This window comes from Prionailurus viverrinus, chromosome B3, assembly GCF_022837055.1.
Source record: "Prionailurus viverrinus isolate Anna chromosome B3, UM_Priviv_1.0, whole genome shotgun sequence".
Classification (NCBI taxonomy): domain Eukaryota; kingdom Metazoa; phylum Chordata; class Mammalia; order Carnivora; family Felidae; genus Prionailurus; species Prionailurus viverrinus.
The window spans coordinates 1403223-1428671 of NC_062566.1; the positions used below are offsets into that span (position 1 = coordinate 1403223).

The window sequence follows — 25449 nt, forward strand, 5'->3', positions numbered from 1 at the left end:
GTGAAGGAGCCCTCTGGGTCAGCAGGAGGGCACCCAGGAGAATGGCAAAGGTGACAGCGGCGGGGCTGAGACAGGTGAACGGGCCCAAGCGTTAACCCGCCCGTGTCACCTTGCACAGCAGGCCGGGTGGAGCCCTTGCACAGTAAAGACTGTCCAAGTGGCAAGTGAGGGCACACACCAACCTCAGGAGGCCTAGACCCGGGGAGGGGAAGAACAGAATGACTGCTTCCCGCAGGATGGGAACATTCTTCCTTTTCCCAATAAGGCAATAAGAACCCAGGTTGACAAAAGAAAAAGAGACCACACCAAAATTTGTGTTGTTTTTTTAAGAAGCACAAAATCTAAGCATACAGGCTTCTCCCACCCCCCCCACCCCACCCCCAGCCACAACCCACTCCCCCACCAGTCCCAGCCGGCCGAGTCGGTGCTCAAGCAGCCACCGCCTTCCTGTAGGTCAGGCGGTGCTCTGCAGAGCACTGGGCATTCGGGGGGGGGGGGGGGGTTCTAGGAATGGAGGGCCCTGCCGCAGCCCTGACTCCAGCCAGGGAAGCCACCCACGACCTGTTTCAAACACTGCTTCCATAAAAGACATCCCTTGGAAAAGAGATGCTTGGTTTTAAAAAAAGCAAAAACAAAAAAACCTTGAAGACCTCAGAGGCAGCAGATGGAAGGCAGCCCACCCTGGAGGCCTGACTCCTGGCCGACAAGGGGACAACGCAAGGCCTTCAGTAGAAGATGCCCAGGTGGGCCCCCTCCAAATCTTCTTGCCAAAGTTCAGGGCAGCCACTGAGCTGCACGCCTGAGCTCTGGGAAGGGCTCTCATCACCGAGCTGGAAGGCAGGGCCTGGTCCCTGGTCTTCTGAACCGGGGAGCATCTCTGCGCTGTGGCTCCAGCAACCCCACTCGGCCTGAGGCTGGAGTCTCTGGCATGCTGGGCGGGACAGGAGGGGTGGCGTTTCTGGCAACAGACAGGACTCTGGAGACACAGAGATACCCTGCAAGAGAGACAAAAGCAGCTGGTTAGTGGGCCACTGCGCTGAGATAGCTTGAGACCTTGAACCTGGATGCTCCCTGGAGTGTGGCCGGCAGCTTCTGGACAGCCCTGGTGCCACGGATGCAGTGAAGCCAAGTGGTGAACAGCACTGGCTCTGGAGATACGCTGCCCGGGGTTCGAATCCCACCTCTGCTACTAACTAGCTATAAGAACTCGACCTCTTTCATTCTGTTTTCTCATCTGTGAAATGGGGATGATGGTAACAGTTACTTACTCCATGGAGCTGCTGGAGGGCTGACTGAGTAGGTACATGGACACGTACAGTGCCAAGAATGGTGTCGGGCAGTGAGCAAGCAATCATTTTCGCTTATTAACATGCTCTTTCGTGGACCATGATTCATTCATTTGTGGGCCTCAAGAACAAATGAAGCTTGAAGAAAACGGGAAGGTCACCAGCTCCAAGCCCCTCGACTCCGGAAGTCCCTACCCCCGGGGCCAACCACTGAGCACCTGGAGCGACTTTCTTGCCAGCGGCCCTTGCTACCTTCCATCCTGCCTCTGGAGCAAGTCCGAAGATTCCCCCTCTTCCACGTGGCTGTGGTGGTGGTGGCCTTAATGACCCGGGGCCCTACCTCTTTCCCCAAGGAGGTTAGGGTCCTCTCCATACTCCCTTCGGCTTCTCTCTACCCCCGCCTGGGTTGGATTAGATAAACGGGGATCTGAAAAGTATGAAATTCTCTGCAGATGAGAGCCAACTCACCGTCTCCACCCCCAAATGAACCTGGGGACCATCCCCAGGGGAAGCAGCGGGGCCTGGGTGCGTACCTGGTATATTACAGCCAGCTCAGGGGCCGCGGGGGAAGGCGTCCAGGGTGTAGCCTGATTCCTGGACTCTGGGGACGTCTGCGTTCCTGAACAGCCCTGGGGCGGTGTCCAAAGGGCCGCGTCGGGGCCTCTCCCTCGGGACAGTTGCGGGGGCGACTGCATCCCAGGGTGGTAAGGGGGTGTAACCCAGGGACCCATGTCAGGTATCCTGCTCCCCAGGCGCTCGGGGGCCGCTAGTGCTTCGGGACACGCCGGCGGGGACCCCCAGGACGCGGAGGGGCTGGCGACTGAGCCCAGCGCCGGGGCGCGCGCCTGCACCTGCGTCTGCGTCTGCGTCTGCGCGGGGCCGCCGTCGGGGCAGAGCGGGCAGCCCCGAGGCACCGCCGCGTCGCTGCGCCGCCGGCGCCGGCGCTGCAGGCTCTCCTCGCTGAGGCCCAGCACCGCCGACAGGTGGCCGATGTAGCGGATGGCCAGGCGCAGCGTCTCGATCTTGGTGAGGCTCTGGCCGGCGGGCGCCACGGACGGCGGCAGAAAGCGGCGCAGCTCGTGCAGGGCGCGGGCGAGCGTGCGCATGCGCAGCTTCTCGCGCTCGCTGGCGCTCTGCCGCTGCCCGGCGGCGGCTCCGCTGCGGGCTCGTCCGGGCGCCGTCGGGGCGGCCTCTGCGGCGCGGGCGCTGCGGGCCTGGGGCGCGGGCTGCGAGGGGCCGCGGGAGCCGTCGCAGGGGCAGGAGCCCGACGAGTCCGAGGAGGAGGCAGGGGACGTGGAGTCCGGGTGGCCGGCCCAGCCCCAACCCTGGGGGAAGATCCAGTGGTCTTGGCCCAGGAGGCTGTGCGGAGGAGGGGACTGGGCCATGGCCGCGGCTGCTGCGGGCTCTGGGAGGCTGGGCCGGCCACCTCCAGGCCTGAGCTTTTATCCGGACCAAAGGTGAGAGGTGCCCCCCTGCCAGGTTGCAGAGAGGTGTCAAAACCCACAGAGCCCAGGGAAGGCCTGGGCAGGGGGGGGCCTTGGGAAAGCGGGCCCATTTGCGGAGGTGTGGATTCTGACTCCTCGGGGGCTCTAATGGAGGCCCCTGCAGCCCGGGAAGTGTGGGAGGGACAATTCGCATCTGGATGGAGCTGCTAAGCTTCTTACCGAGTTCCCACCCACCCGGGCTCGTGGCGCGGTGAGTGCCCAGGGGCCCGACAGTGGTGGGCAGTGCCATCGTCTGGGGGCGGCCGGGCTGCCTGCCCCTCGTGTGAAGATCGGACCCGGGCGCCTGTCTCATCACCAGCCCCGTGGCAGGGCGGGGGGCCTTAGCCCAGTAGCTCCCCACTAGCCCAGAGGGATTTGCCCATAGTATGTGGGGGGGGGTGCAAATAGGGGGTCATACAGGTGGATCCTTCCTGGGTTGCCCCACCCCCACCCCCACCCCCGGAACCTGCACTTGCCGGTTTGCCGAATGACGTGAAGAAAGTCATCTCACTATCCACAGATAGTTTCTGTCCCTGAAAAATCAAACAGAGCAGCCTGAGATGAGAAGAGGAATCGGGTGCAGTGGGTGAGGAACATGGAGGGAGGTGGGCCCCCAGGCAGGCCTGAGGCTATTTGCTGTGTGACCTGGGGCAAGTCCCCGAACTCCTCGGAGGCTCAAGCTTCCTCCGTCTCCTAGCAGTGATAATCCCATGTACCCACCGCCTAGGATGGCTGCTGGTACTTAGTGGAACCGTCTGTGGAACCACTTAGTATAGGCCTGGAAGGTGGGCTGAATGTTTGCTGCTATCATTTTATAGGCAAGGTACTTCCATTTCAAGACGCTGGAGGCGTTGCTCATTTAACTCATATTTTTGTTAGCCACTGGTAAATGTCAGGCACCCCAGGGTGAACAGGCTAGTTGAGTCTCTGCTCTCGTGACGTTTCAGCCTTGTGGGAGAGACAGGTGAACAGGCCATTATACATTGAGTAGGTCCACCATTAACTAGCTGTGTGCCCTTGGGCAGGGCTCTTAACTTGAGCTTCAGCGTCTGCTCCATTAAACAGGGATAATGTTGTTAGAGTATCTACTCAGAGGACTGTTGTAGTCTCTGAGGATAAACGCCGACACTCCAAGAGTAAAGCTCTCACTGCTCAACAGTGATTACAGTTTAAAGGAGGCATCAGTGTCCTTTGTGATCTGCGGAGACAGGGCTGAACTCAGAGGCTAAGGGCCACATGAGGGGCAGGGACGGTAGGGCTCTGGCCACAGAGCTGGAGAGGTCACAGCTGGGCCCTGAACCATGAGTAGGACTTGGGTAAGGAGAGAGGCAGGTAGGGGGCATTCTGGCCGTGGGAACTGCATAAGCAAAACCTGGCAGTGGGACTTGCCAAGGTGCTTCTGGAAAATTCTGGAGCAGTGTGCAAGCAGGCCGGTGTGGAGAGCTCGAGCACACCGTGGCTGGGGCCGGGCTAAGAAATTGGGGAGCCGGGGGCGCCTGGGTGGCGCAGTCGGTTAAGCCTCCGACTTCAGCCAGGTCACGATCTCGCGGTCGGTGAGTTCACGATCTCGCGAGATCTCGAGTGATCTCGCGTGAGTTCGAGCCCCGCGTCGGGCTGTGGGCTGATGGCTCGGAGCCTGGAGCCTGTTTCCGATTCTGGGTCTCCCTCTCTCTCTGCCCCTCCCCCGTTCATGCTCTGTCTCTCTCTGTCCCAAAAATAAATAAACGTTGAAAAAAAAAAATTAAAAAAAAAGAAATCGGGGAGCCAAATGGACTTCGTAGCAGAAGTATGACATGAAAAAAAATCCGGTAATCGATAACTAAAGGTCAGCATGATGAAGTTTCTGGAATAGATTGGCCTGGACCAGCTGGAAGTAGTAAGCGGCCTTGTACTCTTTGTGGCTGTTCCTAAAAGTAAATATTTAGTTCCACAAATTACATAACTAATACATTCTCTTTGTGAGCAACGGGACTTTGCAGATAAAGCTGGAGTCCCTATTACCCCTCACTAGAGGCAGCGGCTGTTAAGGCGTCTGGTGCCTTTCCAGTCCCGGCCCAGGCATTCACACTGACATATATAAACAAGGTATCGTTGGAGCAGGTTTTCTGTAACTTTCTTTCTATCATTCAACAGCGTGTCTTAGAGCATTGCCTGTCAGGATATTGTAGCTGATGCATAGACTGTCATCGTTTGATTTAAATGGGTGAATATTTAAACATCCTACAAGGGGTGCCTGGATGTCCCACTTTGGCTCAGGTCGTGATCTCGCGGTCTGGTCGGTGAGTTCGAGCCCCACGTCAGGCTCTGTTTTGACAGCTCAGAGCCTGGAGCCTGCTTTGGATTCTGTGTCTCCCTGTCTCTCTGCCCCTGCCCTTCATGTTCTCACATTCTCTCTCTCTCTCAAAAATAAACATTAAGTATTAGGGAAAATAGGCCGAAATTACCACTCTATGCAACATGATGATGAAATAGTAATTGACATTGAATAACGTTGGTCAGGGCAACTCTTGTTTATTCTAGCTGCTGTGATTCATCCATAGCACAGGAAGAAGCTGAATCACTTAACAGTGGCTTTGAATCCACACGGGCTCTCTTTGGAAAGAAGCAGGCAGTTATGCAATATTTCATGACTCAAGAGGATTTAAACCAAGTAAAAAAAAAAAAATGATAATACTTTTTCCTAAGGGCAGCGGGGACTTAGAAAACAGCCAGTTCTACACTTTCTAGGTCGAAATAATGGCAAATCATTTAGAATAAGTCGTTGTTCATCCAAGCCTGCACGGTACTAAAAAAGGCTTGTCATAGTGTACTATCAAGGAATTGATATGCATGTGGTTGACGGTTGTAAACAAAATTCATATGGTTTCATGTATGTTTCTTGATCCAGACTCTGAAGTTTTTCAGGTTAATGTGCTGTTGATACTGAGCTTTCTGACTCACTCCTTTTAACGTTTCTATAATATTCCATGGCATGTGTGCACCAGCCAGACCCTTATTGATGCATCTTTAGTGTGTTTTTATTTATTTTTATTTTTTATTTAAAAAAATTTTTTTTCGGGGCGCCTGGGTGGCGCAGTCGGTTAAGCGTCCGACTTCAGCCAGGTCACGATCTCGCGGTCGGCGAGTTCGAGCCCCGCGTCGGGCTCTGGGCTGACGGCTCAGAGCCTGGAGCCTGTTTCCGATTCTGTGTCTCCCTCTCTCTCTGCCCCTCCCCCATTCATGCTCTGTCTCTCTCTGTCCCAAAAATAAATAAACGTTAAAAAAAAAAAATTAAAAAAAAAAAATTTTTTTTTCAACGTTTATTTATTTTTGGGACAGAGAGAGACAGAGGATGAACAGGGGAGGGGCAGAGAGAGAGGGAGACACAGAATCGGAAACAGGCTCCAGGCTCTGAGCCGTCAGCACAGAGCCCGAAGAGGGGCTCGAACTCACGGACCGCGAGATCGTGACCTGGCTAAAGTCGGACGCTTAACCGACTGTGCCACCCAGGCGCCCCTATTTTTATTTTTATATTTATTTATTTATTTACTTTGAGAGACCAGGCAGAGAGAGAGAGAGAGAGAGAGAGAGAGAGAGAGAGAGAATCCCTAGCAGGCTCCACAGCGTAGAGGCCTGTGCGGGCTTAAACTCACAAACTGTGAAAATCATAACCTGAGCTGAAATCAAGAGTCTGATGCTTAACCGACTGAGCCACCCAGGTGCCCCTTTAGTTAAGTGTTTTTAGTTTTTGCCCAACAGCACTGCCCTTTTGCTCAGGCAGGTAGATGTGGAGAGGTGGATTAGCCTTGTGAGCTCCTGGAAGGTTCTGGGTATCCAGAGTCCTCCTCCCCCCAACCTCTTAGAGCCAGCCCGGAGGCATTTCCTATGAAAGGATTTGGTGAATAATGAGAATGCACCGCCAGCACAGAGCCCTGCTTACTATCCTTTCCTCTGTAGGATAGCCTGGCCTCCTGTCTTGGTTTGAGCTAGCCCCAGAGCCCAGGCTTCAGACTGACTGGGATGTCAGAGCGTAAGTTCTAGAAGACGGGGCCCTGGCTCTTCACCAGGCCCCTCAGCCAGGCTCTGGAAGCACAGGGACACACTGTGTTCCAGCCCCACTCCCAAGGGGGGGAGCCAAAGTGGATCCCCGCCACCCCCTGCACTGGGCCTCCACCTAAGCACAGGGAGGCAATGTAGCCTAATAGTTAGGATGCCAGGCTGTGGAATCAGACTGACCTGGCTTAGAGTCCCAGCTTCACCCCTTATAAGCCGGGAGAACTTGGGTGATTTACTCAGCCTCAGTTTTCTCATCTGTGAAGTGGGGATTCTGATCTCCAGAGCGATTGTCGAGATAAATAAACATAATGCGTGTCATAGAGCTTATCACAGAGCCTACGTTTATAAATCTTGCTTATAGCAAGTTCAGGGGCAACAGAAGGAAGTAGGCAAAGGACTAGGTCGGGGTGTGGGTAAGGATATCTTTTAGTCTTAGCCCTAGAAGAAGGTGATTCCTTCCATTCCTGAGACTCTCTCCTGCACCAGGCCCAGTGCACCCCACCCCGTCCCCCTCCTCCCTCTCCAGCCCTTCTCCGTGGACCTAGTGTGGGGGTCATCCTCAGCAGGGCACTCCAGCTCCTGGCCTGTGGCAGGGGTCACCACAGCTGTAGTACAGAGGGAACGGGAGAGCTCAGATGCCTGGAGCTGGAGCCAACCAGCCCCGCTAAAGCTAGGAAGGGAGCATCTGAACCTGTTCCTCCTGGTGGCTGGGTCCTGGCCCAGGTGCCTGTCCAGCTTGCCGCTAGGACCCTCGAGCATCCCCGCTCTGTGCAGGAACCTGCCCCAGGTGCTCGGCGAACAAGCTGGGTCTGGGCCGTGCCCCACGGCGTCCTCCAATTGAGCCAGCTCTGTTTCTGTCTTCCTCGTCTGACTCTCATGTTAAAAGGAGGGACGTCTAAAGCTGTACGCTCTTAGATAAGGCAATTACCTTCTGGGCCTCAGTGGGCTACTGGCCCCGGGTGCAGCCCCTCCTGATAGGAGGAGGTGGCGGCTAGATCAGGGAAACGTGGTCAGTAGTGTTCCCTAGTATTGCAGACACTTCTAGTTGTACACACAACGTCTGGTACAGCCTCTATTCTTATATCTTTTTAAAAATGTTTATTTACTTAGAAGAGAGAGTGGGGGAGGGGCAGAGAGAGAGGGAGAGAGAGAATCTGAAGTAGGCTCCTCGCTGTCAGCACAGAACCCAATGTGGGGCTTGATCTCATGAACTGTAAGATCACGACCTGAGCTGAAACCAAGTGTCGGATGCTTAGCCAACTGAGCCCCCCAGGTGCATCCTTATATATATTTTTAATAAGAGGACTGTGTATTGTTGGGGGTGGCAATATGCCCGTATTCATGGAACGGCCAATGAGATGTTAGTAGAAATATTAAATGGGGCTTCTAGGAAAGCTCTTTAAAGTAGAGAGGTACACTCCTACATTTCTACCCGCTTATATTTTCTTCCTGGAAAATGTGATGACTGGAGGTTCAGCAACCATTTCGTGACACTGAAGCTATCCCAGGGACAGAAGTCATACAGTAAGGATGATAGAGCAGAAAGAAGCCTGAGGCATTGATGATAACAAAGAAACACTGTACTGGCCCGGAACTGTCTATCCCTAACTTTCTTTACTGTGAGAGAAAACACATCACCAGCGTGTCTTGAGCTGTTCACATTTGGCTGTGTAAGAACAGCCACACATAATTCCTGTGCACACGAGAGAAGTGCCTAGAATATCCTTGTCAACAACAAGTGGGGCCATGTGAGCTGGATGAGAGTGAAGCGAATTCACAACAGATTCAGCGTTCCCACCGATGAAGGATGGGTGACCACCTGGAGGAAGGTCTCCAGCGACGTGCCACCGACTCTGTTCCCAGCCTCGTCAAGGGCAGCGCTATGATCTTGAATGAAGATATGAACTGATCTCATTTGGGGCAAGTGCGGCAAGTGAACTGGGTAATGAAGAGACGCTGACGGGCTGGATCTAATGAGGGCTCCACAGGGCTCCACGTGTCCTCCGTCCCCGTTCAGGGCCAGGCGGCATCGTGTAACCAGCGGCACACGTGGAAAGGGCATCGTAGTCAGTGCCTTCCAGGCATCAAGGGCACCAGAAGCAAATGTGATCCCATTTGCATTTGCAAGAAACAGAGGTCTTCAACCAAGGAGGCGACGGCCTCCTATTTTCTGTGCAGGATGGGCCCTAGCCAGAGTAATTGGGCCAAGATTAGTGAGGGGATTAAAGGCGGCGGGGGGGGGGTGGGGGTGGGGGGGTGAGGGGGGGGGTTGAAGGACTCAGCGATGTTTTGTCCAAAAAGAAAAAAACACTCAGGGACGTGATGGTTGTCCCCAGGTGCCTGCAGGGGGAATACTCCAGGGAGACTGAAGAACTTTCTAAGATCAGAGCTGCTGTCTTATGAGGGAGTGAGCGGCCGGTTGGTGGAGGTGATCAAGGAGAAGCCAGCCAAGTACGTGCTGGGCTCAAGCAGGAGCTGGAGTGGATGGCTGTTCTTGCCTCTGCCGACACTGACAAGCCCCACTAAACGGGGTTCGATGGGATAATCCCTGAGGTACTTTAGGAGCTGGGGCCGCTGCCTCAGGACTCTGGGCTGTGTGAGGGCAGCCGTAGGGGCCCCTTCAGGCACAGAACGAGGCCTCCCAGGTGCCTCGGTAGTCCAGATGCTCTCACCCCTGTTCTCTGTGCCTGAAGCCTTGGCTCAGCCGGGCCCCGTCTTGGGCCGGCACCACAAGGCCAGCATGGCCCCAGCCAGGTTGACGCTCTGAGGCAGGCGGTGTCCGTGTCAATGATCTTATTACGCAGGTGAGGAAACTGAGGCCTCCGTCCCATCCTCCCCCGTGGACTTCCCAGGGCTTTGCCCCAGGCCACCAGTCAGATGAGGAGGGCCGCGGCCCAGGCCCCACCAAACGTGCTCACTCAGCTCTGGCCCTGCTCACGGCCTTGGGGCGGGGGCAGTGACTGTGGTCCAGCCTGCTCTTGGTGGCCTCGCACGGGCCTCACCGTTTGTTCACCCCCGGCCCTGCTCCTGGAAGCTCTGCACCTGCTCTTTCTCCCCGGACAGGCAGTGCAGGGCCCCCAGGAGCAGACCCAGGGACCGAGAGTGGAGCCCGAGGAAGGCCTGGCCTCTATGGGTCTCCTTTCCCTTCCTCCCCCTTGAGTCCTTTCCGGGCCCTGGGGGTGTCCAGGCTGTGGGAACGTGGGAGGGAAGGATGCAGGCAGGGCTCGTGGGGCCTGTAGCCACAGTGTGGTATTCTCATTACCAGCCCGGCCTCTCCCTCGGCCACTGTGGCTGCCTTCACACCTCCTCTCTGCCTGTTGACACAAGGCCGCCTCCCCCAGGGCAGAAGGTGTCGACTTGGGAACGAGGGTGTTCAGGGGCCTCCAAAACAGCCCGGCAGTGGTCCTCTCAGCAACCCCGAAACCCCTTGTGGGCTGGGGGCGGGGGCTGCAGGTCCCCACCCTGGGAGGCCCAGGGAAAGGCGGGGCCTAGGTCCCTGAGAGGGGGAGAGAGGGAGGGGGGAGGACATGAGCCCTGAGTCCACCTGCCCAGATAGTCCTCTCCCCTGGCTCCAGGGGCTGGTGCCTGACACGGCCTGCCAGGCAGAGTGCCATCGGCATCACCAGGAGGCCCAAGACTGAAGCCACCAGGGCAAGGGCACCCTGACCGGACCTTAGAACCGCCTGGTCTTCTGAGCACCACACTGTCCAGTGCCCAACACCGTGCCTGCAGCGAGGGACCCATTCAGGGCTTAAACCCCATAATTTTGTCGGCCTGCTGTTCTCCCCTTGCTTAGATGGGCCAGGCCAGAGAGATCAGTTCCTTTGCCTCAGTCCCCAGAGTCAGGATTCGGACCAGCAGAGGGCACACACCGTGCCATCAGTGAGGCTCCAGGGAGGGACGTGCCCTCCGAGATTCAGAGGTTGGAGGAGGCAAAAGGCAAATTCTGAGTCTGTGGTGGCCTGGGTGCGGGTACCCCGGGGCCACAGAGAGGCACTATGTGGCCAGGTGGGTGATCAGGGCAGGTCCCAGGAGGAAGGGAGGGACCTGAAGTCGTGGGTTTTCTCCAGGTGGAGGTGCCAGGTTCCTAACCGAGGGACCAGGTGTGAGCCCAGGCCTGGGAGGGGAAAGGCAGCACTGGTGTGGACCGTGAAAGTGGGCTGGAGGCCCGAGGGGAGCAGTGGGAGGAGCTGGCCGGGGTTGGAAAGGCCTCCTGAGTGGGGAGTTTGGACAGAAGTCCTGAGGAGGGGGAGGGTGAAGAGGCGGAGGTGGGAAGCCAGTCGGGCGACAGCAGTCAGGCGAGGTGAGGGCTGACTGGAGCCACAGCCTTTGGGCCCAGGAGCCAGTGGCAGAGAATGTGGAGGTTGGCGGGGAGGACACGGCCCCGTTGGCTAGGGGAAGCACGGGAGGGCTGGAGGCTGCCCAGCGGGCCAGGGGCACAGGGGTGGGCCTGCCACTCTTCCTCCAACAAGAAGGCCAGGCCACGGAGGCTGGTGTGGAAGGGCCTGCAGCAGCCCCAGAACTGCCCGGTTCGGTCCCGGAGGCGGCTCAGGCCTAGGTTCCCGCCGTGCCTGGGCTCCGGTCCCCACCTGAGCCTCAGTCTCCTCATCTGTGAAATGGGTGTCCTTGCTGGGACATGCACTCAGCATGTGGGACTGGAGAAGTCTCGCCTGCCTGCCCTGCTGGGGGGAAGCGGTCACCTGGGGTCCCGCAGCTCTGGGGAAGGACAGTGTGGGAGAGTGAGTGGTGCACACTCCTGCCGCCCGGGCCCTGGGAGGGAAGACCCAGCCTCCTGGCCCCCAAAGCCATAAGGGGGGCTCAGACCCACCTGCTGGAATGCAAACAGGTTTGGGTGGTTCTGCAAAGTCTTTTCCTCCCTCCCTCTGCTCTGTCCCTCCCTCTTATCCCCTCCCTCCCTGCCTCCATCCCTCCCTCCCTCCCTCCCTGCCTGCCTGCCTGCCTTCCTTCCTTCCTTCCTTCTTTCCTCCCTCCCTCCCTCCCTCCCTCCCTCCCTCCCTCCCTCCCTTCCTCCCTCTGCTCCCTCTCTGCCTCCCTCTCTCCCTCCCTTCCTTCCTCCCTCTGCTCCCTCCCTCCCTCCCTGCCTCCCTCTGTTGGCTTCCTTCCTTCCTTCCTTCCTTCCTTCCTTCCTCCCTTCCTTCCTTGCTCCCTCCCTTCCTTCCTCCCTCCCTCCCTCTGCTCCCTCCCTCCCTCCTTCCTTGCTTTTCTTTCATTTAATTATCAAAGCATTCTTTCCTTGCTCCCTCCCTTCCTCCCTCCCTCCCTCCCTCTGCTCCCTCCCTCCCTCTCTCCCTTCCTTCCTTTTCTTTCATTTAATTATCAAAGCAATGCATTCTCATTTCAGGAAAGTGAGAAAATGCAGACAATCAAAAAGAAGGGAATTTTATTCTATTTTCAGGTTTATTTATTTATTTTGAGAGACAAAGAGAGACCAGGAGAGGGGCAAAGAGAGAAGGAGAGAGAGAATCCGAAGCAGGCTCCGTGCTGTCAGTGCAGAGCCCGGCTTGGGGCTTGAACTCGTGGACTGTGAGGTCGTGGCCTGAGCTGAAATCAAGCCTCATAGGTCGCTTCACCGGCTGAGCCACCGAGGCATCCCAAAAAGAAGGGAATTTTTTTTTTTTTTTTTAATTGAAGAAGGGAATTTTAAAAGGACCCTGGTTGCCTCCTGCCAGAGAGAACCAGGTTAACACTAGGTTGGCCCCAGGTTAGCATGGACCCTGCCTCTGCATCCTGTCCTTTTCCAGGCTCCCCTGCAAGTACGTGAACATAGAGATAGACGCATCAAGAGAAAGCGTGTCGGGTTTTTTCTGTTTTAGTTTTTCCATTTTTTTGAAGCTTCTGGTATATGTTTTATTTTTCATACCAGCTTTATTGGGATTTGATTCACACATCATACGTTGACCTGTGTAAAGTGTGTAATTCAACAGTTCTGTGTGTATAGTACTTAAAATTGTTTTAATTGGGGTAAAATATATTTACCATAAAATTTGCCATCTTAATCATTTTTAAGTGTGCAATTCAGTGCCATTCATCATAGACATAGTGTTAGGCAGCCGTCACTTTCCACAAGTTTCCATCACCTCACGTAGAAGCTCTGGACCCATCAAGGAAGAACTCTCTTTACCCCCAGTCCCTGGTAACCTCTCAACCACTTCCTGTCTCTATGAATCTGTCTGTTCTAGGTGCCTCGCAGAAGTGGAATCATACAGTACTTTTTGTGTCTGACTTACTTTACTTTTTAAAAGTTAATTTATTTTGAGAGAGAGAGAGAGAATATCCCAAGCAGGTTCCACACTGTCAGCGAGGAGCCCGACACGGGGCTCGAACTCACGAACCGCGAGATCATGATCTAAGCCGAAACCAAGAATTGGACACTTAGCCGACTGAGCCACCCAGGTGCCCCGCATATGGCTTCCTTTCATGCCTTCAGGGTTTGTCCATGGGTTAGCGTGTGCCTGAACTTCATTCCTGTTCGTGGTTGAAAAATACTCCATTGCACATACAGACCACATTCTGTTTCTCCATTCATCCGTTGCTGGACATTGGGGTCGTTTCCACCTTTTGGCTCTTATGCCTTAATGCTCCTACAAAAGTTGGTGTCCAAATCCCTGTTCTAGTGCCTGCTTCCAAGTTCTTTGGGTATGAAGAGAGCCTGTGGTTTTGTGACCGACTCTTCTCACTAACGTATCCACGTTCTCCATATCATCAGTAGAAGTATTTCTGCAATGAGATGTTTAGGGCACGCCTGGTGCTCCCATGATGTGGTGGTAGCAGGTTAGCCGAGAAGTTCCCTGGTGCACACTGAGATGCCTTACAGTTTTCCACACAGGGACATCCTGATACCTAGATTTTAAAAATTATTTTTAGGTTGCATGTGTAAGGGGCGCCTGGGCGGCTCTGTCAGTTGAGCGTCCGACTTCAGCTCAGGTCACGATCTCGCGGCTCGTGGCTTTGAGCCCCGCGTCGGGCTCCGTGCTGACGGCTCAGAGCCTGGAGCCTGCTTTGGATTCTGTGTCTCCCTCTCTCTCTGCCCCTCACCCGCTCATCCTCTGTCCCTCTTGCTCTCTCTCAAAAGTAAATAAGAACATTTTAAAATTTTAAAAAAAAAAGATAAGCTGCACGTGTAATCAACGAATGCAAACTCCTTGTGAAAAAATTAAGCATTCCAGATGAGATGAAAGCCTCCCTTGACCACCTCCCAGAACCCAGACCTGTCCCCGCCCACCCACCGAGTAAGTCCCGTAGTCACCCACAGATTGGCTGCGACTCCTACTGTGTGAGACTTGTCTGTGCTCGTACACACGTGCGCACAGTAGGCCCTTCGAACACGCACGGTATCGTTCGATGACTTTCTGTGCGGGGGTTGTTTTTTAGATCTGTGTTCTCTCTTGTTTTTGCGTGGATCGGTGGTGGCGTCCTACTGGATGGATTTTTCTGGAACTTGGTTCTGCCACCCAGCGGCGTATCTTCATGGGCGCCTTTCAGTCTTTTCTAACCAGAATGAATTCCCGCCAGGGAAACCGCCGGGCAGAGGGCGTGCTGAGGCTATGCTGAAGTTGTAGGCTGGCCTCGGAGAGGCCCCGGAGGCGGGCTGTCGAGGCTAACCTGGTTTTGGGCAGTCGGCCCGGCTGGGGGCCCCAGCTAGCCCGGCCACCTGTGCCATGCCGTGCCGGGCATTGCGAGTGCATTCCCGGGCTGGGGCACCATCTCCAAGGGGGAAGGAGGTTCCCTTGGCTCAGGCCAGGGGCTGATCTTGGATTTCTCTTGCTGAGGGAGCCTCGAGAACAGAGGACTGAGTTCATCCTTTCTCTCAGTCTTTAGCACATCATCTGTACTGACCAGGTAAGACCCTTCTGTGTGATTTAGTTATCTGGTCGCTTTAAGCTCTGTCCCCTCCTCCTAGATGTTCTCCATTCTGTCCAGGGACGTCCCTGTCCCCCCCCCCCCCCCCCCCGCCTCTGGCAAAGAATCCTCTGCCCGGAGTCGGCTCACTCCCCCAGGTGCTGGCCAGGTGTTCAGTTCAGTCCTAGGAGCCCCCACTCTGCTTTTTTTTTTTTTAAGTTTATTTTGAGAGCAAGAGGGAACGTGCCTGCAATGGGGAGGGGCAGAAAAAGCGGGAGAGAGAATCCCAAGCAGGTTCCTCAACGTCCTCGCAGAGCCCGACATGGGGCTCCAACTCACAAACCATGAGATCGTGACCTGAGCCAGAATCAAGAGCCGGAGGCTTAGCTGGCTGAACAGCCCAAGCGGCCCCCTCCCCTCTGCTTTTTATTGGGCCTGATGTCAGATGCCTCGGGGGGTACCCTCCTTCTTCTTCTGAGTTGGCTGAGGGCCCGAGCCGCCCGGTGACCTGGTGGGGGGCTCATCGCAGTCCTGACACCTCACCACACTGTTGTGAGTGGTCAGCAAGGGTAGGGGTGGGGTTACAAGGAACCCCAGAACTGTCCATCCTGCCTGGAGGGGGGTCTATCTTGTGCTTCCTGGAGGGGCTGGTGTTGGACATGGCCTCGGTCAGCAGCTGAGCTAGACCTGCAAATCCTTAGCAGGGACTCGGCAAGGGCACTGAGCCCAAGGCATCCGCTGCCTAGAGTTTCCAGCAGCTTGTGGTCTTTTTTCAGCCTTTGCTCCAAGGAGCATATAGGGAAGGTCGGGGGACCCAAGCCCTGCTTGGGCTCTTCCCTCCCGGCCCGTCCCCCTTCTCCTCACTCCTCTGGGCTCTGTCCCTCTGCTTCTCTGCACACTTGTATGTTTTTCCCAGTGAACAGATGAGCAGGCAGGGCTCCAGAGAGGGCAAGTGGCGTATCTGGGAGTCCCACAGCCCATCACACTGGCATTGAGCTGGCTTCACCCACTTCTTAAGTCAGCCCCTGCATCTCTGGTTCCTGGTGCCTGACCCTGGCCCTAGAACAAAGGCTTGTTACAGGCAGGTCCGCCCTGCTCAGATCCCCAAATCCCCGGCGGCTGGGCAGTGCCCTCTGCTGGCGGTGGCTGGGAATTTGAGGACACCGGTCCACAACTGTCCACCCAGACGTCAACTCTCTGGCCTGGGAAGGGAACCTTCCAACCAGGGCAGGCAGTGGAGAGTCCTGGCTCCATTTTATAGTTGGGGAAACCAAGGTGCCACGTGACAGGCTTCCCCACACCCACATGTCTGCATCTCTGCTTTGGGCCGGTTCCCCTCCTTAACCCCTTTCTGCCTTGGTTTCCCCACGTTACCCTAGAAAGCTGCCATCTTCCTCCGCTTACCCAGAGGAAGCAAAGAAGCATAAATGTGACTCCCCTATGAGAGAGGCACTGTCTGCTCCCCCTGCGCCCTCAGCCCTGCTCCCAGAACTGCGGATTCTGCCACTTCCCCTTGAGTCTCTCCTGGAATCCGCCAAATCTCTCTCCTTTCTTGCCACCCCCTCCCTCCTCATCACCCCTCTGCCTCCTGTGACTTCCACTGGCTGAGCATCCAGCTGATCCATGACCAAGATAATCAGATTATCTCAGGTCCGGAATAATCTATTCCATATGGCTTGCCAACTCAGAGGCTCCGGGAGCTAAAGGTGTGAGGACAGGGGGTGATCTTAGTTGGAAGGGTCTCCCTGGGAGCCTTGGGGCCTCAGCTGGGAGGCTGCTGGGGAAGAAGGGAGGTGGCAGAGAAGTCGGGCGCCTTCCTGCTGAGCCCCCTGACTGCTTTGGGGCTCCAGGTGGCCGCAGCCACATCCACCCATGACCCACGGGGGTTTAGGAACCATGATGGGGGGCTGGACACTCCCAGTGCTTTCTCCACTCTCTGGATTGGGGTGGGGGTGGCCACGCCACTATAGGGCACTGCTTCTCAAAAGTGGCCGAGCTTCATAATTCTGGGGGAGGCGGTACTTTTCTTTCTTTCCTTTTTAACGTTTATTTTTGACAGAGGGAGATAGAGCATGAGCAGGAGAGGGCCAAAGAGAGAGGGAGACACAGAATCCGAAGCAGGCTCCAGGCTCTGAGCGGTCAGCACAGAGCCTGACACGGGGCTAGAACTCACGAACTGTGAGATCACGACCTGAGCCCGTCGGACGCTTAACTGATGGAGCCCCCCAGGCAGCCCGGACATGGTACTTTTCATACCCAGATTCTCCAGCTCTGGTGCAGCAGGTCCAGGGTGGGTGTGGAAACCTTTTTATTCTTATGTCTCCCATGGTCCCTGTGACTTGTGACAAGATGTTGTGGGCACTTGAGGTCTCTGGGGAAATCTCCTCCCACGCCAGCACCCTCACTCTTGGGGCTGCCTCTGGGAGGTTAGGGGGCCCCCACGTCTTCCAGAAGAGACAGGAGAGGTGGTGGGGAGGAGAGAACCCGGGCTTTGGCCCCACACACAGGCAAACGGGCCCCAGCTCTGCCCCTGCTAGCCACGTGACCTAGAACAACCTCCCTACGCCCCATTCCCTCACATACAAAGGGAGGCAGAGACGCCCGCATCGCCACGTGGTTGTCAGCTGTGACCCAGCCAGGCCCCAGCACAGCGCCAGGCCCCAGCAACGGCAGCAAGCGTGCCCGTGGGTGTTGCCCAAAGCCCCGTCCATATACTCTGATCCGATCCTTACAATATGTCAGCACAGCAGACATTACCCCCTGGCCCAGAAGCAGAAGCTGTGTGGGCCCCGAGATGGAGAGTGAGTTACCCACATGACACAGGTGCTACATGGCAGGACGGGGACTCTATTCTGACCCACGCTGGCCACACTCCAGAGGGGTGTTCTAGGCTGCCTGGAGGTGGCAGCTCCTTAAACAACAATGAAGGGGCTGCCTCGGGCGGGTGCTGGGGTGTGGTGGGAAGATCTCAGCAAGCAAGGGCACCTGAATTAGGAGCTTCCCAGGAGATGCGCCTGCTGATGCTAAGCAGGCTGGCGGTACAGGGGGCTGCTTCCTTCTCCTGGGGCCTCTGGCTCCGGCGGGCCAGGGATTAGGGGCTCCAAGGGGCTATTGACATAGCACCTTTGATTAGCACTCCTGTGTCAGAAGGGCTGGCCGGGAAATGAGGGCATTGAGGCTGGGGGGGGGGGGGGGGGGGGCTGGTGTCCAGGACCCAGGCTGGGCCTGAGGAGCGGGCTGGTTCCTAGCGGGAAGGCTGAGAGACCCCGGCCCCCCGCCCGGGAGGATGCCGCCCTGCTCTGCCCGCCCCCACCCCGGCCAAGGACCGCAACTGAACTCTCACCTCTGCTCAGTGGGGCTGCCCGGAGGCCTCATTTCCCAGCCTTACACGTCGGCAGGCGAAGGCAGGCTCGGGCCAGGGGAGCAGGAGCCACTGGCACCGGCACTTGTCAAAACACAGGCCCCAGAGGTGTGAAGTCCTCACCCCAGCGGGAGGGCGTGTGGGCCCTGCAGCCCGGAGAACTCATTAACGGGGGCAGCTCCCAAATGAACCCACAGGAGAGGCTGGCGATAAGGAGATCAAAGGTGATGGGGGGAGAGGAAAAAGGGAGGCGACTGACAGGAGGTGGTGGAGCCCAGGCCCCAGCTTGGGGGGGGTGGGTCTCTCCTCTTCCCCAGCTTAGCTCCATCGGGCCCACTGGCCGTGGCCCTTGTACAAACTGGGCCTGGACACCCCAAGGGCAACAGGAGAGGGAGGGACTCCCAGGCGGCAGCCTTTAGGGCTGAAGACGCCAAGGTTGGGGTCGGGGGTGGAGCCCCGGGACCTTTTTAGCCCTCCTTCAGCCTGCCATGCACCGCTCACGGTGTCCTCCCCTGCTCCAGACCTCTTGGTGGTTCCCGGGCAGGTGCCCGAGGGATGTCAAACCTCAGGTCCCAGATGTGAGAATCCTCAGGAGACAGAGCTGCGTTTTTTCAGGATAAACAGTCTGCCTCCCACACATACGGCCTGTTGTCCAAAACATGTCTGGTTGATTTTGTGCTTTTACAATAACAAACCGGCACCGGTGGTTTCCTCTGGACACAGAATGGCAGGCCTCAGAGGCGGGGATAGTAATGAACTTTGTCACACCCTTCATTACCTGTTGCGCTTTTGACTTTCCGGTCACACGCACATACTGTATTTTCAGAGATGAGAGTAAAGCAAAAGGGTGGCTGATTGCCTAGGAGTTTTGGGTTGTGCTGAGTTTCCTCAATTAGCTACAAAGTGGAAATCAGAATTCTGTGGGGATTGGAGGGATTTTTTTTTTTTTTTGACATTCAGAAGGTTGGCAGCAGAGGCTCTGAGCCCTCTCAGATCCCATCCCTCCTGCTTGATGGGTCTTTATTCTGCACCCCACCCCCCCACCCCCGCCCCTCGCCTGAGTGCACAACATACTCTACCAAGTCCCAACTGTTTGTCCCCTTGGGTCCGGTGGGATCAAAAGTGCCCAGCCACTGGGCTGCAATACCAGCTTCTTAGCTTGGATCTGGAGCCCCAGGAGGGCATCCATCGAGCAGGGTCCAAAAGGAGACCCTACTGACAGCTTCAAGCTGGGAGGGCTCTCCTGGACCAGACTCTCCTTGGGAATGGGTCCTACGGCAGCTCCCCTTCTCCCCAGGGGTGGGTTGGGACTGCCTCTCCTGGATGTGACCGTGGGCGTAAGCATTCTGGGGCCGCTGGGACAGACTGCAGAGGAAGGGGGTGTAGAAGGTGCTGGAAGAAGCCGAGGGCAGGAGAAGATAAAAGAGGCAAGGGCGGGGGACGGTGGGGGCAGAGATGCCCAGGGAGAAGCTGCTAAACCACTTGGCCTTCTTTGCTACAGACCAGCTCACCCGGCAGTCACAGGGCTAGAAGGCATTGGGGATGCAAAATGTTAGACCCCTCACACTGGAAGAGACCCTACATACCGCTTCTCTTGAAGACATGCTACACACCAGGTACTTCACAGTCTAGGTGGACAACAGACATCTGTGCATGAAGTAGCTATCATGACAAGGTGTATAAACTCAAACTCCTGAGGGATCAGGCAGGCAGTATCGGTTCCTTGAGATTTCCTACGTAGACAGTCTTGTTGCAAGTGGAGACGGTTCAGTCTCTTCCTTTCCAATGTGTATGCTTTTCTTTTTTTGCACAAGCCAGGCCCTCCGGCGCACTGTCGAATAGGCCTGGGGAGGAGCAGACATCCCCTCCTGGTTCTCAACATTATGGGAAAGCATTCACTCTTCCACTGTTTACTATGATATTAGCTGTGGGCTCTTTGTGGATGCCTTTTATCAGGTTGAGACGGTTCCCCTCTATTGCTAGTTGGCTGAGAAGTTTTATTATGGAGGGGTATGAATTTTGTTATGTGCATTTTTCCATGTCGTGCCCACTCACATTTCGATGGCAAAACCTGATATACCTGCCCCCAAATGGTAGGACGCCAACTGGTGGCCAGTGGTGGCAGCCTGCCAAGCCCTTGATCCTGCCAGGGAGAAGGTGCCCTAGAGGGCCTGAGGCTTCCCCTCCCTCAGCTCACATGGTCCAGCAACGTGGCCATACTTGGCCAGCTTGTTGGATTTGCCTGGGATAGTTTCCTCATAGTGCTCCCTCCGTCCCCCCACCCCCGATCACCACCACCAGGTAAGGCCACGTCCAGGACCGGTCTGCCTCAGAGGAGAAATGGATTACTGCTCCTTTCGCCTCTAGCAGGGATCAGGGCCCCACTCCGGGTCCCCATCCTATTCATTCTGCAGACCTGGCTGCAGTATGCCTCAAGGCTCCCGTTATACAAACTGGGAACGAATTTGCAAGAAAGCGTAAGAATCTGCATAAGGTCCCAACAGGTGAAGGCAGCCCCAAGCCCAGGTACTGTACTTTCAGTTCCCCGGACCGCGCTTCCTCTGACCTGCTGGGCTGTCCCAACACGCCAGGCAGCGCGGGCAAGAGGCCCCAGGGGCTGGCTCCGATGCCCATGCGAGGGCCCAGGTGGGGCCGACCTGGGGCGGCCAAGGGGCCCGCACCTTCAGCACCCCCCCCCGTTGGTTCAAAGGGTATGGCCCCGCCCCCTCCAGGCCCCGAGCCCGCTTTGAAGTGCTGATGCGGCCTGGAAGGGGCCACTTCACACCTCGGGCTCGGGATAAAGCGGTCGCCGGGCGCCGGTCCGCAGATGCGCCGCCGCCGCCATGGCCCAGTCCCTGTGCCCGCCGCTCTCCGAGTCCTGGCTCCTCTTCCCGGGTTGGGGCCCGCCTCGGCCTCTGCCTCTGCCGCCCTCCGACAGGGACTGCGGCTGCTCCCCCGCCTCGTCCCCGGACTCCTGGGGCAGCGTCCCGGCCGGCAGCCCCGAGCTGAGCCCCGGACGGCCCGGCACCCACGCGGCCGCCGGAGCCCGGGGCGCCGGGAGGCGCGGCGCGCGCAGCAGCCGCCTGGGCTCCGGGCAGCGGCAGAGCGCCAGCGAGCGCGAGAAGCTGCGCATGCGCACGCTCGCCCGCGCCCTGCACGAGCTGCGCCGCTTTCTGCCGCCGTCCGTGGCGCCCGCCGGCCAGAGCCTCACCAAGATCGAGACGCTGCGCCTGGCCATCCGCTACATCGGCCACCTGTCGGCGGTGCTGGGCCTCAGCGAGGAGAGCCTGCAGCGCCGGCGCCGGCGGCGCAGCGACGCGGCGGTGCCTCGGGGCTGCCCGCTCTGCCCCGACGGCGGCCCCGCGCAGACGCAGACGCAGGTGCAGGTGGAGGCGCGCGCCCAGCTTCTGGGCTCAGCCGCCAGCCCCTCCGCGTCCTGGGGGTCCCCGCCGGCCTGTCTCGGAGAACTAGGGGCGCCGCAGCCGCGCGACCCGCCGGTGCTTTATGACGAGGCGGCGTGTTCGGAATCGCAGGCAATGGAGCCGAGCCCCTCGTCTCGGGTTAGTACTTCCTTCCCCGCGCGGGACTCTCTCCCCCCACCCACGTGGGTGCTGCTACCTGTCGTCCGCGTCCGCTGCTCACAGGCCTCCTGCGGCATCCCCGCCGGCAGCCTGGCCTTGTCTGCTTGCTGTCTCGAGCAGCGTAGCTAGTGTGCCTGGGGCGCTCAAGCGGCGAGGGGAGAGGACACGCAGGGGACAGGCTCTTGTGCCCGAGTGGAACCTACGAGCGCGGACACCCACGCGTGGCGGCCAGCGCTGAAGGTAACTCTATACCCTCTCCCCCCAGCTCTTTCCCGGCGACGTGCTGTCCCTGCTGGAGACCTGGATGCCCCTCTCGCCCCTGGAGTGGCCGCCGGCCTGAGTCGAAGTGACGATGTACAATTGGCGCCCTGTGAGCATCGAGGCCCTTTTGGCTTTCAGCACCTTCAGAACGGTCCCTCTCCAGACTCCCTTTCCTAGGAGAGGGCACCTGCGATACTGGCATGGGCATTCCTGAGAGCGAGAGCCCGTCCCCACCCAAGACAACTCTCCCCAGCCCCTCCGGCAATGGAGGGACCCATAGGTTGACCCTTGGAGGCAGGCAGGGGGCGCCTGCCTACTATGTATTTATTTATTTGTGAATAAACTGTGATGGTGTCAGTTGACCGTTTCTTCTTCCTTCGCATGGACACAAAGCTCCCACCCCTTCTCCAAAGAAGAACCTAGGAGAATTAAGAGAGTTTCTGGCAGTCTTCAGCCCTCAAAGCACAAAGGCCCAGACCCTTTCCCCTTTGCCCTGGCTTAGCCTGTCCTATTCCAGGAAGGCCAGCCTGGAGCGGGAAGATGCTGTATGTGAGAGAGTGGTAGCCGTGGAGCCTGTCTCCCTTTTCCTTGAACCCGGTGGGAGGTGCATTAAAAGCAAAGTATCTGTGTAGAAAATACGTTTTCTTAGTACTTACTGTGCATCATCAGGTCCTTTACACATTTTATACCCAAATAACGATTTTACTGAGGGTCAGCACTCAGGGTCGGTATGAATTCAGAATCCCAAGTTCTCCCTGGTCAGGTTTTGCCAGCTCTGGGGTCTGAGAGGACACCAGCTCCAAGGACCCGTTCCATGCATCCCAAGTCCTTATTCCCCTGTACTGGAGCTTTGTGGCCTGGACTTTGGGATTTTCTTATCTGCCTTCACTCTGCTTTCTCTTCCAGGTGGGCTAGGGACATTAACATTTTATGAGTCAGTCCCGAGTTAACTGTGACCTCCCAGAGGCCTAGCTAGAGTGGAGAGGCTCATGGGGTTGCCTCCAAATCCACACAGCTGACCTGGAACCACACTCGTGTCTGCATTGCTGGGTTCAGATCAGGGATGCAGTGTATGGGGAAGAAGGAAGCCTTGACCCAGAAGGGGCCTGGCTTGGCTCAAGGGGTCTGGTAAGCAGTCAAGCCTTGTGGGGGAGTTGAGGTGAGGCTAGGGGATGTAGCCTCTGCCCAAGGGTCCCCCAGCCCTCTATGGATACCAAGTTCTCCCCTCCCTGCCAAGCAACTTTGAAACACAGGCCTTAGCGTTTGTTTTTTATAGTAGCTTTATTGAGATATAGTTTACATACCATGAAATTCAACCTTGTAATTCAGTGGCTTTAGTATATTCGTAGTAATGCAACCATCACCACTGTCTAAATCGAGAACATTTTCATCACCGGGGAAAGAAACCCTGTGCCCATTAGCAGGTGCTCCCCATGACCCACGCCCCCCCCCCCCCCCCCCCCCCCGCCCTCTCCAGCCCAGGCATCTACCTTCTGTCTCCATAGATTGGCCGGTTCCGGACATTTTGTGTAACTGGAATCACACAATAGAGGCCTTTTGTGTCCTGCTTCTTTCATTTAACGTTTTCCGGGTTTATCCGTGTGGCCTAGGTGCATCAGTATTTCGTTTCTTTTTATTGCCCAGTGATAACTCCATTGCACGGATATACCACGGTTTATCTGTTTATCCGTCGGTACGGGTAGGTTTGTTTTGAAACCACCTCAGAGATCAGTTCCAGTGCTCGGGCCCAGGCCGGGAAGGGCAGGAATTCGGCGTGGCCGGGGGGGGGCACCGCTGTGACGTTCAGGCGTCCAGGCGCACGCACCCTGGCCGGCATTTGGCCGCAGAGAGCGGGATCCAAAAGCAGAGGCCCTGCAGGGGGGCTGACCTCACACCTCCGCTGATCACCCCCTTTCCCACACCTCGCCCCTCATCTTGCTCTCCCCTCCCAGGACCCTAACTGGAGCAGAGCGAGAAGTCTTTTCCAGGGGCCCTACCCAAGTTAGAAAATCTGTTTGCATGGCAAAGGCCCTGCGGTTTCGGATGGGGAATTAAAGTTATTAGCAAGTCTTTTCACAGATAAGTGGGGCTCATCGGCCAGCGCCCTCCCCTGCGGAGAGCATTCTCCTCCCTCTCGGAGCCGGCGAGGCCCACTGTTTATCAGCACCTCGGTGTGAATTTTCATTAACACGTCTCTGCTAATAAGACGGAGGACGGCGGATGGGAAGGGGGCTCCTCCCACCTCTCCTGCGCCTGCGCCCGCGCCCCCTCGCTGGGCCGGCGCCGCCCGCCCCGGGGAGGAGACCCTGTGTACGCGTCCCAAGGCCTACGTCAGTGAGCACCGTCCAGGTAGGTGACAGCGTGCGCTCGCTCGGTTCTCAGCACCTGTGACAAGTGGCCAGTTGGTGGGAGAGTTAAGGAAGGAAGAGGCTAGCCGACGCGCCGGAGCGGAGGGTGGGTGGCCGCTTTGGCTGGGGACCCGGATGTGAGTGCGGCGCAGTGGGCCTCCCCGGGGGCGCACGGTTTAGGCGACAGCTCAACGCCGGCCTGTCTCTGGGACGGAGGCTAGGTGGCGGCACCTCACCCGGGGCCCTGCCAGGGTGCCCTGGCCTGGCGCGGCGGGGGCGCGTGTCTGCTGGAAGGCGGGAGCCGGAGCGTGGCGTGGGCACCGGGTGCCCCACGGGGCCGCTGGCCCGCGGCGCTGCGTCCTTCGGAAGAGCTGCTGTCCCGGCCGGCCGGGTCGGATGGGCAGAGCGGTTGGTTACCCCAGCCGGGCTCTGTGTTAAAGGCTTTCAATTCACCGTCTAACCTCAAGTCGCTGCAGGTGAGGCGGGCAGGTGTGTGCGCTTATACCTATTTAACAGATCGGGACACTAAAGCACAGAAAACAGGGCGTTTTTCACAAAGCTAGTACCTGGCCGTTGGGACGGGGACAACGGTGGGAGGCCGTTGACCAGTCAGGTGTTTGGAACAGTCCTGGCGGGCAAGCGTGTGTGGTGGTGGGGGGGGGGGGGGGGGGGGGCGGGGGAGGCTGGGGGTGTAAAATAAGGCCCCACTGCACCGTGGCCACCAGTGTCATTGCCGGCAGCGAACATTCTGCCCACTGAGCCTAGATGTTGCGCCCGCTGGGGAAACTGTACTGTGTAGGTGCTGGTTGGGCCAGGTTCTAAGGCGGGGCAGCTAAGCTGACGGCTCTGTATTCAAGACATTGATTCAAGGACAGGCTGCAGGGGTCACAGTGTGGCCCCCCCGGGGCGGGGAAGGGGGAGGTGGTCATGAGTTGTCTGCATGGGCCCGTCCTAAGGTCCTAGGCGTAGGACTGAGCGGGGGTCCCCTGCCTTGGGTGGGTGGCTGGTGCGTCTGGAGGAGGGCCAGTCCGGTGTCCCTCTGGCCACGCGGTACCAAATAAGCAGGTCCGTCCAAAGGGCATGTGGATGCGCCAGGATTCTGCAAGGGCCTGGATCTGGAGAACCTGGCTGGGGAGGGAAGCTAGCCTTAACCGCTAAGCCCCACTTCCCCCGGAGCGAGGCCAGGAGCCCACCCTGACCCCCCACATGTCATCCCTGCATTTGCACAACCCT

The 25449-nt window shown here is 57.4% G+C and overlaps 3 protein-coding genes across 6 annotated transcripts in view; 2 read left to right on the top strand and 1 right to left on the bottom strand.

Moving 5' to 3' along the window:
- Positions 1-568: 568 nt before the first annotated feature.
- MESP2 (mesoderm posterior bHLH transcription factor 2) lies at positions 569-2671 on the bottom strand. The gene is made up of 2 exons (XM_047864594.1): positions 1820-2671; positions 569-995 (listed from the first exon to the last, which is right to left on the bottom strand). Exons 1-2 carry the CDS (start codon positions 2669-2671, stop codon positions 726-728), a joined length of 1122 nt encoding a protein of 373 aa, XP_047720550.1. The 3' UTR covers positions 569-725.
- MESP1 (mesoderm posterior bHLH transcription factor 1) lies at positions 2475-22209 on the top strand. Of its 2 annotated transcripts, none has more exons than XM_047864595.1 (3): positions 2475-2743; positions 19528-21586; positions 21873-22209. In XM_047864595.1, the coding sequence occupies exons 2-3, from the start codon at positions 20870-20872 to the stop codon at positions 21945-21947; spliced, it is 792 nt and encodes a 263-aa protein (XP_047720551.1). In that variant the 5' UTR covers positions 2475-2743; positions 19528-20869; the 3' UTR covers positions 21948-22209. The 2 variants fall into 2 exon arrangements, with proteins under 2 accessions (XP_047720551.1, XP_047720552.1); XM_047864596.1 differs by lacking the exon at positions 2475-2743 and having other exon boundaries at positions 16772-19642; positions 20441-21586.
- Positions 22210-24135: 1926 nt separating this feature from the next.
- PLIN1 (perilipin 1) overlaps positions 24136-25449 on the top strand; it is an 88308-nt gene continuing 86994 nt past the window's right edge. For 2 of the 3 annotated variants that reach the window (XR_007152967.1, XM_047862639.1), the window contains exon 1: positions 24605-24692. The gene's annotated coding sequence lies outside the window, so the exon portion shown is untranslated. Of the gene's footprint in view, positions 24218-24604; positions 24693-25449 lie in introns of those variants that run through there. The other variant, XM_047862643.1, reaches the window with a different exon arrangement.

What these genes read in the sequence shown, in the direction of transcription:
- MESP2 (XM_047864594.1), bottom strand. Translation starts at nt 2,671, where the DNA reads ATGGCCCAGTCCCCTCCTCCGCACAGCCTCCTGGGCCAAGACCACTGG. An exon ending in AGCTGGCTGTAATATACCAG is followed by an intron (nt 996 to 1,819) that starts GTACGCACCCAG and finishes TCTCTCTTGCAG; the next exon opens with GGTATCTCTGTGTCTCCAGA.
- MESP1 (XM_047864595.1), top strand. Translation starts at nt 20,870, where the DNA reads ATGGCCCAGTCCCTGTGCCCGCCGCTCTCCGAGTCCTGGCTCCTCTTC. An exon ending in AGCCGAGCCCCTCGTCTCGG is followed by an intron (nt 21,587 to 21,872) that starts GTTAGTACTTCC and finishes CTCTCCCCCCAG; the next exon opens with CTCTTTCCCGGCGACGTGCT.